This window comes from Echeneis naucrates, chromosome 6, assembly GCF_900963305.1.
Source record: "Echeneis naucrates chromosome 6, fEcheNa1.1, whole genome shotgun sequence".
NCBI lineage: Eukaryota > Metazoa > Chordata > Actinopteri > Carangiformes > Echeneidae > Echeneis > Echeneis naucrates.
The window spans coordinates 21310572-21327365 of record NC_042516.1 but is presented as its reverse complement, the minus strand read 5'-3'; the positions used below and the strand labels follow the sequence as shown (position 1 = coordinate 21327365).

General features: G+C 43.6%; 1 protein-coding gene across 1 annotated transcript in view; it reads left to right on the top strand.

The window, feature by feature from the left end:
* rftn1b (raftlin, lipid raft linker 1b) overlaps positions 1-16794 on the top strand; it is an 88418-nt gene that overhangs the window by 23401 nt on the left and 48223 nt on the right. Inside the window, exon 3 of the mRNA XM_029504351.1 lies at positions 13205-13382. Within this exon, the coding sequence (XP_029360211.1) occupies positions 13205-13382 (178 nt within the window). The remainder of the gene's footprint in view (positions 1-13204; positions 13383-16794) is intronic.

Here is a 16794-nt window from a genome sequence, read left to right as displayed (position 1 = left end):
GTACACTGGAGGAATGTCAAGGGCTGCAGGCTGAGCTGTTAGTGTGTGTTGGTTCCTTCTTGTTTTCGACTTTCAGCACACATGCACACAATTACATCAGCCCCAAGTCCATTTGCTCATTACAGACTTAAATACAAGTAATTTCTAAATTTAGCTGTTCGGCTATTCTTTACTGTGAGCCCACAACATTAAGATTAAAACGCTGAATTAGTGCATGAAACATCAGTTAAAAACTAAATATTTTTAAGTAGCTCCTGTCACAACTTCACTCTCAGTCACGACAAAAGCAAAAACTGAACTCTCATTGCATTTATTTCCAGAAATAGAAACCAATTAAATGCATGAAAGGGACTGTCAGTAGATCAGTGGTGTTAACGAGTGAATGGTTTGTGTTGTATGGTGTAAAATAAAAAAGTGCAGCTGAATTAAAGCCAAACCTGCGAAACGTGGGCCAAGGGAGAAGGAGAAAAATGGGGATGGCTGAGGCCTGGTGCCTCCAGTTACATTACTGGAAACTCAGCAAGTGAAGACAAGAAGCCAGACGCAAAGCACGAGCAGCAGCCAACAGGAGAAGACGCGACCCTAGAGGCCACAACCGAGTCCGAGGGCCATCAGCCTCCAAGATTATAATGCTGCACAAGCATTCCCTCATCAGAAAACATCATCTGTAAATATAGCAATCATTTCGTAACTCAGACTGGGACTGTACTTTCTCCACTGAGCTGTTTTTCACTGGTGGGACCATCCAAAGTAATTTAGGAATCTGTGCTTTTCTCAAGAAAACAGCCAGTGGAAAGCCCCCTCGCCGCTGCTGCCGCCGCCACCGCCGCCGCCGCTGCTGCTGCTACGCAAATAGGACACAGACATGTTAGTGCTGATGTTACTTCTGAGGAACTCTCAGACGGTGAAAAGCTTCTGCCAGCCTCCGTTATTTCCGATATTTCAGAAACAATATCCTCCAGGTTTTGGAGGTCTGGTGTGAATCAGTGGTTTATGATGTTATTTAAGTACAGAAAGCAGAGTCACAGCAACCTGCGGTGCATGCTCAGCACAGAGCGCAGGCACGGCTGCATGGCTGCATGCCTTCTGACTTCTTCCTTTGACTTTGTGGTTTTGCTACTTAAGGTACTGAGACCGTAAGAAATGCTTTTGTATATTTCTGGGGAAAAAAACCCCCAAAACACTCACACACTCACAAGCTAACCCTCCTCCCCAACACCCAGCTGAGGTTTTTTTGCCAAACGACAATAAAACCAGTGTTTTGTTGGGGTGCAGTCTTTAGTACATCAGGCAAATTATGCAGCACAATCAACAGCACAAAGCATCTAATGGCAGACCCCCGGTGCCACCAAAACATCCCGAGCCTGTCAGAGAGCTTAATCATCACAGAACCCCGTGTTTTAAAATTCAAATTTACACTCTTTTGCAATGCTAATAGAAGAACCACCCCCCCCCGCCAAACCACCACCCAGCCACACTCAATCACATCTAGGCAGAAAGTGCTTAAAACGTGATTTTCAACAGGAGGCTAATGTCAGTGTACTGTACGGAAAACAGCCTTCAACTCATCGCGAGCAGAGGACAGGAAGTGAGCGCCGTCTGAACGCCACACTGTAGAGAGCTCAGCCGTGGAGCCGTTGCGGGCTTTGATCAACAACCTGCTCATTTGCCACAGCTTGTCTCTCAAGCGCCGTCTCCAGGCAACTGTGAGTGGAGGGAGGTGACGTCGAGCAGGCAAAACGCACTCTGGAGGCCTCCTGTCAGCCGAAGGACCAGTGATGGAGGCTTACTTTAATTCCTCAGAGAAACAGAAAGAGAACCAAAGAAAGAGAGTGACGCAGGGGAAAAGATACAGGCTTTTTTCTATATATATATATATATCCAAACCTTTTTATCGGCTGAAGAAATTACAGGTAGTTTTCCTCCATTAAGACATCTGGCGCCTTTTCATTTAGCTGTGCACCTTCAAAGTACTGTGTTCCAGTCATTTACTGAAGGGGAAGAGTGAATGACTTGACTTACTTTTCTCCCCATTTCCAGTAAAAGCTTCCGTTAGCACTCCGAACAGACTGAAAGATGCACATTTATTCCGAAAATTTTCCAAGTAGCATTAAATGTTCTGTCTAGACAAACAAACAACAATTACATTAGCATTTAGCCCGCCATCAGGGCCATTTGTTTTTATCTGTATATACCCAGAAAAAGCTCTGCAGCAGCGTGCTTTTATTCAGCAATGCCCTTCACACTCTCTCAGTTATGGACATTAAGACCTCCGAGCCGCCCGGTGCGACCGCAGTCTGGTGCCGGTCAGCAGCTCCATCAAAGCATTCGGCTGTTAAGCACCTTGCTCAAGGGCATCCTGACAGGAGTTGTTGAAAGAGCAAAAAAAGCGTGTCTCATTCGCTTTCCCCGTCCAGTTTCTTCAAGCTCCTCCGGTCATGAGTTTGCCTTTTGAATTTTTGCCTCGGGGCAGATCTTCTTCCACCGATTTTCTACTTACCACCCCCCCCCCCCGGTTTTTTTTTTTTTTTTTTCTCCTCCTCTCAAAACCTGTTCTCACTCAGCCATTACACTAATAACAAGATTTCTTAAGCTAGCAATCACAATATCACAAACTGTGCAGCAAAGATTTGCGGGAAACCTTTTTTTGTCGTAGTATTTTAGTCTTAGATTTGTATGGTACAAATCTCCTTCGCCTTTTATGTCCAACACAAATCGAAATTGGTCAAAATTGCTGCTAATTTAATGAAAATCTTTAGAATAGGTATCAATTACCTGAGTGGAGGTGAAAAACAGCACGACTCTGACAGCATGAATCAGTTCTGTTTGTTGTTCTGTTTAACATTCCCGGCTGAACTGGTCTCGTGAAGCTCTGCATCGCGGTGGGATTTCGACCCCTGACAGCGCTTCAGTCTCACATTAATGGCACGGCAAGTGTCATCATGTCCGCTCGCAGCATCTGGGAGGCGAACAGGAGCAGACTGTTCTGTTCTGCGTGCAGGTGTGATCCCATCAGTCTTAGTGCTACTGTGAGAATATATGGCGGGAGAGCACAGGCGGTGTGAAGGCACAGGCAGAGTGTGTGTCCACGTGTGTGCATCGTAAAATCACGCTCTCCAGTATAATGTATTTTAAATTCAATAACTGCATTGAAATGTACAGCATTTCATTCGTTCAGCTACGTGGTAGAACTGTTTATACAGTAAGACTTCGACTTCCATGTAATCTCTGCAATCATTCATTGGAAAAAAGCTTATTTTGACAACGTTGATGTCATATAGATAGATACTTTATTTATCTGGAGGGAAATTTTACAGTGACTTTTTTTTTTTTGGACATACAGAAAAAATACTGATAGACTGATGGACAGGAAGCAACTTCAGGCTCTGATCATGCCACTTTTTTTGTGCTTTTTCCACTGTCAACAGAAAAATATGTCCATGAGAACAAAAACTAGATGGTTAAACGCCTATACCAAAAGTTTCAGCAGTCACAGAAAGTACGAGGGGCTGCAGGAGAGCTTCATTCATCAGAGACTCATCCAGGTCCAGCTTTGTAGCATATGTTGACTTGTTATTTCCCAGATGTAAGAGAAGGAAGGAGGGAAAGATGTAGAGTTTCTGTGTGGAAAAAAATGAAAATGTTATGTTATGTGGTCTTCAGATTCAGAGGAACCCAACGAGACTCAGCGAGTAAATGTGTGTGTGTGTGAATCGAGAAGCGAATGAGAAAGTGAGTAAGCAAGTGACTACAGTCATTAGGTGGATGCTGCAAGTGGAAATGTGTGAAAGCGTGTGTGTGTGAGTTTACCGCTGAGTGAATAAGTGATTAAGAATATAAGTCAGTGAGTACAATTGACGTGCGTCCTCTTTGTGTGTGTGTGTGTGTGTGTGTGTGTGTTAAGGGCAGCAGCAGGCCCACTGACTTTCCCAGTGACTCATTAGGTGGGTAATTAAGGCACAAAGCTTTGGCCCCAGGGCTCCAACGAGCTGCACTCTGAGCCCCGACTGCTAATGACGCCATCCTGGACCTCAGAGAGAGAAACAGAGAGAGATGCACAGATTGGTTCACACAGTAGGTTTCCCAGCTCCCTCTCACACAGAGAGGTGAAAAGACAGACGGGTCGATACCGTTCACCAGGATGTGATGCTCAGCACACAACCTAAACTCTGTACATTTGCTGAATAATGTCATGATTTTCTCACATTTGTCACCTAAACTATGAAGTGTAATAAATATTTGCCACATGCATTTCATTCATCAAGTACCGTTTACCGTTTTCCCAAGCTGAACCAAACGCTGCTAACGTTGCTGTTGCTTTCAACTGCTGGAGACAACTTTTAGTTTTTAGTTTTTAGAAGAATGAAGTTTAAGCTGGGCCTGCAACTTTTCTGGTACGGACTGTAAAGTAATAAAACATTTGCTGTTAGTTGTTAATGACTGCTTTATATGAATGCTTAAATTTTAGTCCCTATGTTAAAGTGGTGCATTTGGGATCTTTACAACTTTTGTCCTTTTCGAGCTGAAATCAGATCAAAGCTCGACTTTGTCTAAATACTTAAATACTTAAATTAAAGACATTTCCTTCAGTCTTGATTATTTGATAATTAGTTAAAACATGTAAGATATGTCATGCTTGTTTGTCATGTGAGCGTACTGTTGTACTGTTCGAAGCAGCAGTGTGTCTCAGTGCTGCCTCACGCTGCAGACTCAGTTTGTTTAAAAAAGAAATGCATGATTGCTGTGTGGCGCAAGAGACACAACTATTGTATCCTAATTACGACAAGATCAATTCTTAAAATATACAGAAAATGAGGTCTTTGCTCACTCTGAGCTTTCAGTTTGCCCCCCCCCACCCCCCTTCGGCCTGCTGTTGTGACTCCAAGGAGAGGAGATGAGAGAAAAATTAAAAAAAATAGACTCTCACATGTAGAGCCAGAGAAGGAGGTTAAGAGCAGAAGAGACCCTTCAAAGATTTTGCACTTCTCCACTTACTGTGTAGCGAATGGATGGATGGAGGGAGTTTTGAAGGGGGGGGGGGGGGGGGGGGCAGCAGCAGGAAACAGTAGAGCCGTGCTGAAAGTAAAGGGGCAGATTCCCTGCAGACAGCAAAGTGTAGGGGGGGCGGGAATAGGCTAAATGGGCAGAGGACCAAGCAGAGACACTTCCACCTCTTGTGGCAGCAGGGAGGATGAGGGGGTGAGAAAAATCAGAGCTGAGGGAGCAAAAAGAATAAATAAAGGAGGTGGTGGCGAGGAGAACAGAGGAGTTACTGGCATTTCCATTTTGAGGCTGCATGAAGGCTAATGACTCAAGGCAGGCTGCTAAGACGGAGCGAGGCGTCTGCAGGTGGTCCTCACAGGAGAGGAGAGCTCCTGAGGAGACTAAGGCTGATTTAATTGGATACTGAATAACGATATGACTACTTCACAGAGAGAATGGTGGGGCAGCTCCAAAAGGCCAATTACACTATGTTCTTGTTGCAATGTTTTTGTCAATAATTTATGAAGGCGAACTGGTGGATTCTTCTTGGATTTTTATTTCTAATTCTGCCAAGGTAGTATACACTGGGCTTTACGAAAAGACAGCTTTAGAAGAGGGAACAATTTGAAGAGGATTAAAATTATAACTAGACCATAGCGCTTTGGTGTCCCCAGCCCCAGTGTTGTTGTCTGTGTGTGAGGACATACTCATTGCTGCTGGTGTGATGTTGTGCTACCACATCTGAAAGGCTCCATGAAGACAGAAAATCTCTCACCTCATTGTTTTTGGTTGGCAACATTTTTATTTGGGATATCTAAACTTGCAACGACAAATTGCAGAAGAAGACAAAAATTACATTTGATCAAGAGTTGCTTTTATGCACATCCTATATGAATCTTAAATTCATTCTACTTTTAAGTTTGTTTTGGTCTTGATCGAATCAGAGGGGAGTTATTTTCTGTGCTGTAGTTAATTTAGTACTGAATATAGCCAGTAGCACCATCCCCATGTTGTTAGGTCATGAAATACATTCACTTCCTTTTCATCTGAAAGTAAATAAAAACAGAAATGTACACATTGTCTGTTAATTCAGCCATTACTGTTAGCAGAAACAGACATCTCCATTGGAGGAGAAAGTATTGCTGCACAGCGGTTAGAAGCAGCAGGATCTAAAACTTCGGTTGTGGTGGGTAGATAATATATGCAGGGCTATTTTCAACTCCATGCAAATGTGGTCGGAGAGTTTCTCCCAGAGGTGGTGCATGGCGTGTGTGTGCCGAGCCTGAGCGCCTCAATCTTTCAGCTTATTAATTTCATATTTACTCATTTATTTTTAAATGTGTAGAGTGATGGAAATGCAGCTCTGCAGCTCTGAGGTGCTTACATGGCAGATGGATTTAAAAGGAGAAGTGAGCCCGTGTCACAGGCAGGATTTCCATTCAAAGTTGACGGATCTCTCTTCGTCTATTATTCATCAGAAAGGGAGAATTATCTACGGGAAGTTGAGTAAGCATGCACGGCGTCTCACCGAGCAGCCGATTCGATACGGAGGCTACTTCTGCCCCGTCCAGCTCTTAAATGCCCAGCTGAAGGGCACATTACTTCTGATCATTCTTCCAATGTAATGCCGCCTATCAAGAGTTTCTGAGGGATTCAGACAAGTTGCAAAGCTTTTATCCTGCTTGCATTTACTTCATGCATCTTGTGCAGACCCTTCGGTGTAGCTGGGAGTATCAGAGACGAGCTCACAGCTCAGATGACAGGAGGTGCTTGTGGCAAAGTGCGAATGAACCTCTCAGTCCAAGTCACACACTCAATGTACGATACTCCTCCCAAGGGTAAGCGAGTCAGTGAGCGGTCTGTAGAAGTCGGCACTTTCAGAGTGACGGCCTGCCAATAACGTCAGCGGCTATACACAGATTTGCATCGTGTGTGGGTAAACTAATTAACACTCGGTCAGCTCATGTGTCTTAAGCAGATTGGACTGAAGGCAGCTTTGCTGGGCCATAACAAAATGTTATCCGGCAAAGTGCTCTAATTGCATCTGCGCTAACGCCTTATTTCGAACCGTTCCTAACTGGGCCAACATGTCCGAGCAGTTTTAAAGCAAAGCAAAGTGAGCTGCTGGATTTTGGTAGGAAAGACGTTCTGTCCTCTATCTCTATCCAGGGAAACATTTCAAGGAGGTCAAAGATGCACAACAACTGCTGCCTGTGATAAGGACAAGTGATGGTGGTGGTAAAATAATCCAAACCCTGAAATTACACATCATGTCTGTAAATCATGTCTTCGGAGCACAGCAATAGTTAAAGATGTACATTCATCTCACCCTGAGTAACTTTTGTCTCCTTCCTGTTCTCTTCCTCTTCCTTTTTTAAAAAAATTCTCATTCTTCTGTTTTTTCTCCGCTTTCTCTTTCCTCCCCTCCCACTCCAGACCTGGTCTGTGTTCGAATCTAACTATCTGCCGGGCAGGAAAACACACACATATGCGATCACATTTGTTTGTGTAAATATATGTCCATTAAATTATTTCTGGATTTCATCCAAAAATGAGGACCACAGCTAATTCCAAGTGATGAGTCAGTTAAATATGTTCAGCCATGTGTGGAGGGTCAGCATCACAGGAATAAATGGATCTGCTCCTGAGATGAACTCGCTCATGCATGCATATTAAAGCTGTGTGTTTACATATTCACTCTGAACTGAATGTAGAGTCAGACTCCTTCACACACTCTCCTCCTTGTCTCCCTTCTGGAACTAACGCACATCAACAACGTGTCCACACAGCTAAACTGGGTCCCTGCTGATTTTGTTTTATAAAATCAACTTTATTCTTCTGAAAAAAAAAAAAAATAAAAAAAATAAAAAAAGGAACTCTCAAAGTTACCCCGCAAAAGGAGCGTAGTGGGGTTTAGTCCACGGTGGTTGTGAACAGATGGAGTCCACCAAGTTTGGTGGAATTTCAAATTTTTTCCCTGAGCAAGGACTTCTCATCCACGCTGGCACAAAATCTGAGGTTCAGTGTTCATTCTTGACCTTGGAAACATCATCAGCTGCTGATGGAGATCATGCGGTATGATCGAAAAGTGCCAGAACACCCACCAAATCCACCTCTTGGTTGGGAGCGGGGGGGTGTTTTTTTTTTTTTTTTTTTTACTCACTTGCTGTTTCCAGGGGCAAGGATGAATGTTAAACAGCGATCTAAATATTGACTGAAGAAATGTATCCACGAAGAAACACATGGTGGAAGTATTTGATGTGATCAGAGTCTGTCAGCAGAGAGTCCAGAGTCATCTGTAGGAGCCGTCAGTCATTTTTCAACCTGTTTATTTCACGTGATTAATGCGTCGATGTGGTGCTTTTTATATGAAAGCGAAGCGAGCGCCATTACTGGGTAGGAGCAAATCCATAAACCTGCAGGGGGAGGGACCAAATAAACCCAAACTATTAAAAACAATCACAATCCCATCTGATCTGATGCGTCCTCCATGAACTCCTGAATGTCCTGAGTCTGACTGAAGCTCACACATGTTTCATGTTCCAGAGTTTCTTCATCTAACCATCTTTATAGTCTTTGCTCTTTCACCCTTCAATCCCAGTGCAGTGAAGGAGGAAGTCCCCCCCCCACCCACCCCTCCTCCACCCAAATTCCTCGCAGAGTGTCTGCAGAGGAACTTTAAGTGTCTGTCTGCGCTGTTATTGAGAGCTGTACGTCTGCAGGGTGTTGATGCGAAGGAGTGTTTATATTCATACCGCCCCAACTTCATTCTGACCCACGACCAGCGAGCAACTGATCAAGCATCTTTCCATTAGCATGAAGGCACAGCTATCAGTCCCTCTTCAAACATTCATATATATGTTCCCCCCACTTCTGCTTCCTCCTCTGTGTTTAATGTCAGTGTCTCTTTGATGGCTCCGCGCTAACACAATTTTTCCAGAAAACCAATTTGTTGGTTGTCAGCCAGAGGCCCCCTTTTTTTCCTCATTATTTGTCACAAAGCGATTTTTTTTCCCGTGACTTCAGGGCCCCTCTGTTGATATGTGTGAGAATTTCCTTCCATGGTAAACAAAAAGACAAAGTGAAGTAATTGGCTGCCGGTTCGCCATCTAAGGTTTTACCAGATTGCCTGTCTGATCGATCCACAGGCTCCTTCAGAGGCGCGAATATTTGCGGCACCAAAACGTCGCCGCTGACACTTTCATGCCGCAGTTGTGCGGCAGATAATTTGCTCTTATCTGCGCAAACAAAGTGATTCTCCTTAGATAACACGATTTTAGGGCAGAGTAAACATCTTTACAGCTCCAAAAGAAAGAAAAAAAACCCCCAACTTAAAAACTCAGCATTAGGAGACACTTTGCTCAGGGGGCAGCGCAAAAAATAAAATTTGGTCTGATAAATAAAAGTAGCGTCTGTTTATTTAAAGGCCTCTGGACGGGATTATTAGCAGCTCACACAGCGATTAAAACCGACTGAAGTCGCCAGCGGCTCTTTTTCCACTACCCTAATTGAAACCATTCCTTATTTACTCATCTCAACTAAGGGGATGAGAGAGCAAGCAAAGACGGTTTCATTTTCCACTTAATATCTGCCGCCTTGTGAACCGCATGCACCACGCAGTAGGATTCCTCTGGGGAAAAGGACAGGGTGTTCGCGTCGCACTGAAATGAGGGGAGAAGGGAAGAAAGAATATTAAAAAACTAACAGATCACAGAAGGATTAATTCCACTTCAGTCACCGGTGGAGGAAAGGGGGGAGTGAGGAGGAGCAGAGGAAGGCGAATACATTTTTTACCAGTTTGCAACGGCGACCTATTTCTTTGTGTTAATTCCTCCACGCCTTTTAGCTTCTAAAGCTCCTGCATTGTGGCGCAGTAGGACAGAGTGTGATTGAGAAATTTTGAGGAATATTTTTAGCCAAAGCCATGATGTGCCTCGAGGGGACAGCACCCCCCTTCCCCACCCCTTCTTCTACTTCTTCTTCTTCTTTTTGTGGTTTCACAATGAACCTCTGGATTTGTGCCCGGGAGGAAGAGTTAGGAATCCAAACTGAATCAGCTCTCTATCTCCGAGTCAGGAGCTGCTTCCTGAATGGCGCTAGCCGGCTCATTCCAGAAATTCCCTCTTTCCCTCTGTCGTGACCGTGGTGATGTAGCGTAGCCAGCTGAGAGAAGGCCACGCCGCCATGTTGCGCCACACGCCAAATGATTGAACAATGTCAAGCATGCGAGCTTCAGCGGACGTGGCTGCGACCACGCAAAGGGTTGAGAAGAGTCCAACAACACACTTACAACAGACATTGAGAAGACACAAATCAAATTAGATACAACTTCAGCTTCCCAAAGATAATCTGGTAGCGTGAAGGGATATTTGATGTTTCCTCTGATGTTTCTAGATTTTCCCAACAATTTGCTTATAAAAATCATGTGTTTCTCGTGTGGGGATGACACAGATCCTACTTGTGGTAACAACAAGCAACACAAACTCTCCTAATGTTCATGAAGCGACGTCATTTTGCCTGGAAATAACTGAGAAGTTCCCAATGAAGCTGAAACGTTTTCAACCTTTGCGGATGCATTAGAGCCGATTTGTCCACTTCCTTCTTCAAATTGACTTTTTATTTATATATTTTGTGCAAAGTCTAAGATGCCTTTTGCACTCAAACAACAACGCATTAGACAAAAAAAGAGATGCATTTCGGAGAAATCATGTTGTTGTTTCCACTGGTTTTGTAAGTGAAGTGCACGTTCACGATAACGACTTCCTGTTGATATCGTATTCGTCATGTCCACAGTTATGGTGAGCATGCGTTCAATGAACTGCTTTGTTGACTTCCTCTCCCTTGATTGTTTAAATACATGAATAATGTATGAAATGTAAAGTTGCCATATAAACTCTCAGATGCCACCGTGAATGGAAAGACATGCATATCAATCAACGGCAGACCGCAGAGCAGCAGGTAAAATGTACACAAATCACACACTAATGTTTTGAGAACAGCAGCTCCACACGCCATTATCACAGGAGCCTGTTCTCCAAAAGGTTTTGTTTGTACTGGCGCCCATTAGTAATAAATCACACAGCTGTAATGTGGAGCAGCTTTGAAAGCGAGGAGACATTAACAAGAGTTTATCGCGGAAGAAGCAGCAAATGCTCGGCATGTTTGACCGACTGGAATTTGGCACCTGACACTCACATGTCACAGCAAGCGGGGGGGAGAAAAAAAAAACAAAAAATTTTCCACAGTTTAAAATGATGTATGCTTATTATTTATACACTGACAGTAACATTAACAACAATAAACCGGAGTAAACTGGTTGGTTTAACTTTTGCAGATGCAGCCACGGCATGAAATTTTAATTAAATGCTTCTAAATGCAATTTTTCCATCCTTATTATGGAGTTTACAGCCATTACCAATGCTAGCTCCAACCACACAGACACACACACACACAAAGCTGTGGCATCCTCTTGCCAGTCAGCTCTGCCCTCACTTGCCCTCTGTCTGACCTCCCTCTGAACTTCCATACTTTGACTTTTCCCAGGGATCTGAACCTCTTGCTCTGTATAGTCTCATTGACTCTAATTAGCCTTAGCCACATTTCCCACGTCTTATGACAGCTTGCATGGACAACCAGACCTCCTCTTCCACCCTCCCACCCTCCCTCTCTCGTTCTGCACCCAGCTCTTTGTATTGGCACTCTCTCCCACGCAGCCCCAGCTGTTTGGCCTGCAGTAAATGTCACCTCGTACAGTGTTGCTGCTGCTGGGATCCCAGCCGTCAGGCATCTGAAGCCAGGCGTCGGTCTAACTTTCCCTGCCTCGACTGCTTTCTCCTTTTCCCCTCCATCGTTCCTGTCCAACCTCCTCCTCTTCCCCCCTGATGGAACTCTATATTTTCTAATCTAATTGCTCCTCTTCCCGAACCCGAACGCTCTCCTCGCTGGCGCTCTTAACCAAACGTTGTGATTGGCTGGTGTTGCCTGACAGAAGCTGCATGTGGCTTGTTGTAGCACAGCTGGTTGCTCCCTGAATGAGGCCGTCAACACACCACTGAAGGTTTCATCCCCTCAGGAGGCCAGCTGGTGAAAAAAAATCAAGTGGAGAAAGAGCTTTGCACAATAGGTCCATCCCTACCTTAATTTTTTTTTAACAGTTGGCCACTCAGTGATTGCGACACGTTAATGTCAGGCCCTTGTCCGCTCTTCTTGGACAGTTGATTTGAGGCAATGAAAACGAGCGTCAGAATATGGAGCGCCGCTGTGACACAGAGCCTAAGCAATCAGCTGTGATTGGATTTTGTGCTACTCTTATTAACTCCCAGATTGAGGGGATGGAGCGAAAAGCGTGATTCTAATTGCCAAAACAAACTGGGAATGACTCTAAAATCAGTTTTGGTATCTGAATTGCAAATCTTCACACACAGCCATTCTCTTTCTCTACCAGTTTGCTGCCTCTTCATCTCTGTTGTGCTTTATCATTAAAAATATGAGAAGTTAGTATGTTTGGCTATACCAGAACCTTCCTGCAATAATCATCAATCAACCCCATCCATGACTTAAACAGGGGAAATCAAAAAGAGGCTAACTACTGTGAACAAGGACTGTAATTTGCATCTTCTCTGACAGAAATAGCCCAGAAACGAAAACCTGCACTGGAAAATATTTCTCATGTGGTTTCCTTTTGTCTCTTTACTTAAGAATTGATTTAAAGCGTGTTCACTGCTGCTTCTTGCTGCTCTGAAGTAAAGACTGAAATGACGAAATCAGTGCCGAGCTATTTGTGCTAACATTTTTATAAATGTCATGTTCCAGGTGCGACTGGGAAAAAGGAGTCGAAATAAAGACATTAGCTGAGAAGAAAGATTTGAAGGGACATAAGGGATATAAGCCAATAAGTTTGTGAAGGTCCGTGGAAATGCAGAGGTGGTGAAAAAGATTGCAAAGCTGAATTATTCGCCTTTCCCGATTGAGCTTTGTTGCCCTTGACTGTAATTAAGTGTATTTTTTCCCTGAGAAAACATCTCTGTTATGAGCAGGAGTTGAGCGTTAGAGGCTCAGCGGTGATTTGTTTAGAACAAACAGACGCAGAAGTGCATTATCAACATGAGAAGCAGCAAAAAAAATGCCTCCACCATCCCAGGAAAGGAAAAGCCCTGTAGGTCCCTCCACAAACGAGCTGTTTTGTCTCACACGTGTTCCCTCCCTCCTCTCTGTCTCTCAGGTGGGACGTCCACTCTCCGTCTCTCGTCGGTGCGGGAGCTGCCAGGTCAGCTGCAGGAGCTTTACCAGCAGGGATTCGTCCTGGCGGCCGTTCACCCATTCATCCACCCCTGCGGTCCGGAGTCCAACAGCCCCCAGCACCAGCTCTACCGAGCCATTCTGGTCCGACTCCAGGACGGGTAAGAGCCCATTTTGACCGTCATGCAATCATTCAAGTACTGAAGCAGTTACCCTTTCAGGGGTTGAACTCATAAAAACCCCACATTCTTAGCACCACTGTACCCAAAATATTGGAAATCATTTATTGTTGAAGACATACACACGATTTTTAGCAAATTAAAAGTAATAGCATGATGAATAAATATGTAGATAGCTTTTCGCCTCACTTTTGCCTTATTAGTGAAACAAAGAGCTGCATGAATTAAAGAACAAAGTCCATCATTAAAGGAATCGTAATCTAAGGAACAATGGTGAGACCCTGGCCCCGACATCATAACCTTTCAGGGGCCTCAGGTGTTTTAGCTACACCCCTGGGAATAAGACCACTATTATCACAAAATGATGAAGTCATTATAGTCAGTTAAGAAAACATAACATCACTAATTCACCTTAATTGGTGTCATTACGCAGAAAGAACACTCCATACGTTGAATGTTAAGAAAACAATACACTGGCTGGTTGTTCGGTGACATTAAGGTTTGTACATTAATTATACATGTTTGCAGCCATGTAACATTTCGTGTCAGTCGTTCAACCTTTCCGTTCGGCTTCAGAGCATCACAGCATCTGCTTGTGGCTGTGCAAGCTGTCGTGTGGGCAGCTGCATTGGACGTGAGTCAGCAATAGTCTCAGTCCTCCATCTCCAGCCCTTTCAACCCGCCAGCCAAAAGCGTCTGTGTGGCCCAAAGTTACTGCTGCCTCCTACATCTGCCACCAAGCCCTTGGGGGCAGATGACGCTTATGCCCGAGCCCCTCCGTCCTGGGAACTATGGGGGAAGGTTTACACTTCAGTGAGGTCACGACACCAGGGAGCGGCTCCAAGGGTGGTTGAAGGGCACGGAGTGGCGGCGATGGACTGCGGAGGGTGAAGGTCGCGTTGTGCTCTGTCCCCATCGCTCTAAAAATCAACTGAAAGCAGAAAACCTGCTGCAGCTTTTAGGAAAATTCAGGAACATGTCTGACTGGCTCAGGACTCAGAAAACAGGACGCGGGTTAGGGTTAGTTAATCACCATTCCTAAATATGCCCGAAAAATTCACATTGTTTAAACCGACGGATAAATAACAGGCGGATATATATGTTCAACACTTATCTTTATTTCTGATAATTCTAACTGAAGAGCCATTGCTCTTTTTTTTTTGTTTGTAAATACAGAACGGATGGATTGACGAAACTTCACAGTATTTTTTTTGGGGGGGGAGGAGGAGGGGGCCATATTAAAAATGTAAAATAGCCCCCTGAAGTTCTTTGTTTGCAAACCAACGAAAATGACTTTATGAAGTTGCCTGTTAGATTTATTTCAAATCCAAAAGGTGGACTCAGCCTGAAGGAACATGTCTACTTCAAAAATATAGATTTCCTGATTTAATGAAATATTAAATGTTTCATTTCCGCTTTACACAAGCTGCTACTTACGCTTCACTTGTTGAAGGAGCAGTTTTGGAGGTTTCTTTTTTAAGTAAAACGCACCATCAGAAGTGAATCGTTGTCGTTCATTTCCGGGACATCAGGAAGCATCTTGTTCACGTGGCGGCGGAGGGACAAAATAATAGTCAACTTTTAATGCAATAAAAAAAAAGCTCTGCTTTAAACTCGTTTTGGTGTGCATAATTTGTAGCGTTATATGAATGTGTGTGGGAATTTCCCTGCACCTTGAAACCCATCTCTGAATACTGACAAACGGTGGCTGTGATTTCTTCACAGCTGAGCCTAAACACAGCACCGCTGCTTTTAATCTGCGTTGGCATTTCAGTCATTTAGATAAAGCTCTCACCCACAGCGACAGCACAATAACAACAAAACCAATAGCAGATATTACAAGCAGCCATAGTCAGGAGTGCAGTCATCACAGCTGCTGTGGTCTGACAGCGACTGCAACCAAAGAAGAATCATGTCAGAAAAATAAAAACACACAAAAGACATAAAACAAAAACTAAACAGAGACTTATACTGTGGAAGGGTTTTGTTGTTGTTGTTGTTGTTGTTGGCGCTCTCATAAAAAAATAAATAACAAAAAGAGGATCGGGGCTGCGATTCAGAAGGGAGACGGTTGGAGGACCACAGGGAATTTAGATGAATTTTTTGATGAAATATAATGATGAAACTTTTTGGATGCTCTTGGGAGAGTTGCGAGAGAAAAGGAAGGTTTCAAAGTAAAAGAGGATAACGACACTACAAGCAAAGCAGGCAGTAAACAACAACATAAGAAAAAAAATACGAGCGGTGAAATAAAAGTCGAAAAGTAATGAATTAAAAGGGAAACAATTAATTGGTTTTGTGCAAATGTATGCTGATGACAATTTGAATTCTTATGTGTGAGCGTTGTAATTATGTCCTGAGGAAAAACTGTTTTCAGGTTAGTCCCAACGGCCAAACACGTGCCTCTCTCTCCCCTCGTCCCTGCTGGTGTTTTGTTGGAGATATCATACCCTGTTTGCTTCCAGAGACCATCCACTTCCCCAGTCTTACAATATGAGATAATTCATCACAGAAAACATGGCACATTAATTTGGGTCTGTCAAACCTCCTGTTTTATCATTATCTCCTGTCATTTTTGCCAAAATCGAGCAGCACCGGGCGTTACGAGATTCCCTGCTTCCTCTCAGTGACCGCACAGTTGCAGGGTTGGAAAAAAAAATCTTTTATTTTTCACTCCTCATTTGCAGGTACTCTTATCTGAGGCATCTTTGATCTGGACAGAATTCAATTTGAGCTGAAATTCATAATGAAAACACTATGAATATTAAATTATTCAGCATTTTTCCTCAGACTAAATTGACAAAGCAACCTCCTGCTATGGATAATTTTTCAGCATTATAAAGTTGCACTTCTTCCACCATCACTTCTGGATGGCAGGTCATTACTGGCGCAAACTTTAAAGCAGAAACGCATTAATTCACAGTGTGGCACAAAAAACTATTTGGTCTTTCGATGTAATGTCATCACTAAAGACAAACTCGTGTAGGGAAGTAAAAATTTTATTAACACCTAAATTATTGCATAACAGTCGGATGATCGTGTGTTTAACACACACATCCAGCCTCTTCACCTGCTTTTTGGATTAGCTGGGAGTCAGCTGGAGTAAGTTGCAACCAAGATGGTAACAGTGAAGCAGCCAGTTTCAAAATCAGTCCTCTGAAACAGGAATATGACTCAAGCTGTCTTTGCCTTTTCTGACCATCTGGCCATCATGTAGACTTCTCTCCTCATTTCATTCTTTATTTTGTAGGCTTCCATGCTGGTGGATAGGCGTTTAGACAAAGTGTGAGCAGGCGTCACTATATCATCATCTAAAGTTTTATTTCACAAAGATACATCACACCAGGGTATTCATGCTTACACACCCAGATACTGTTACAGAAAATCAACGCGA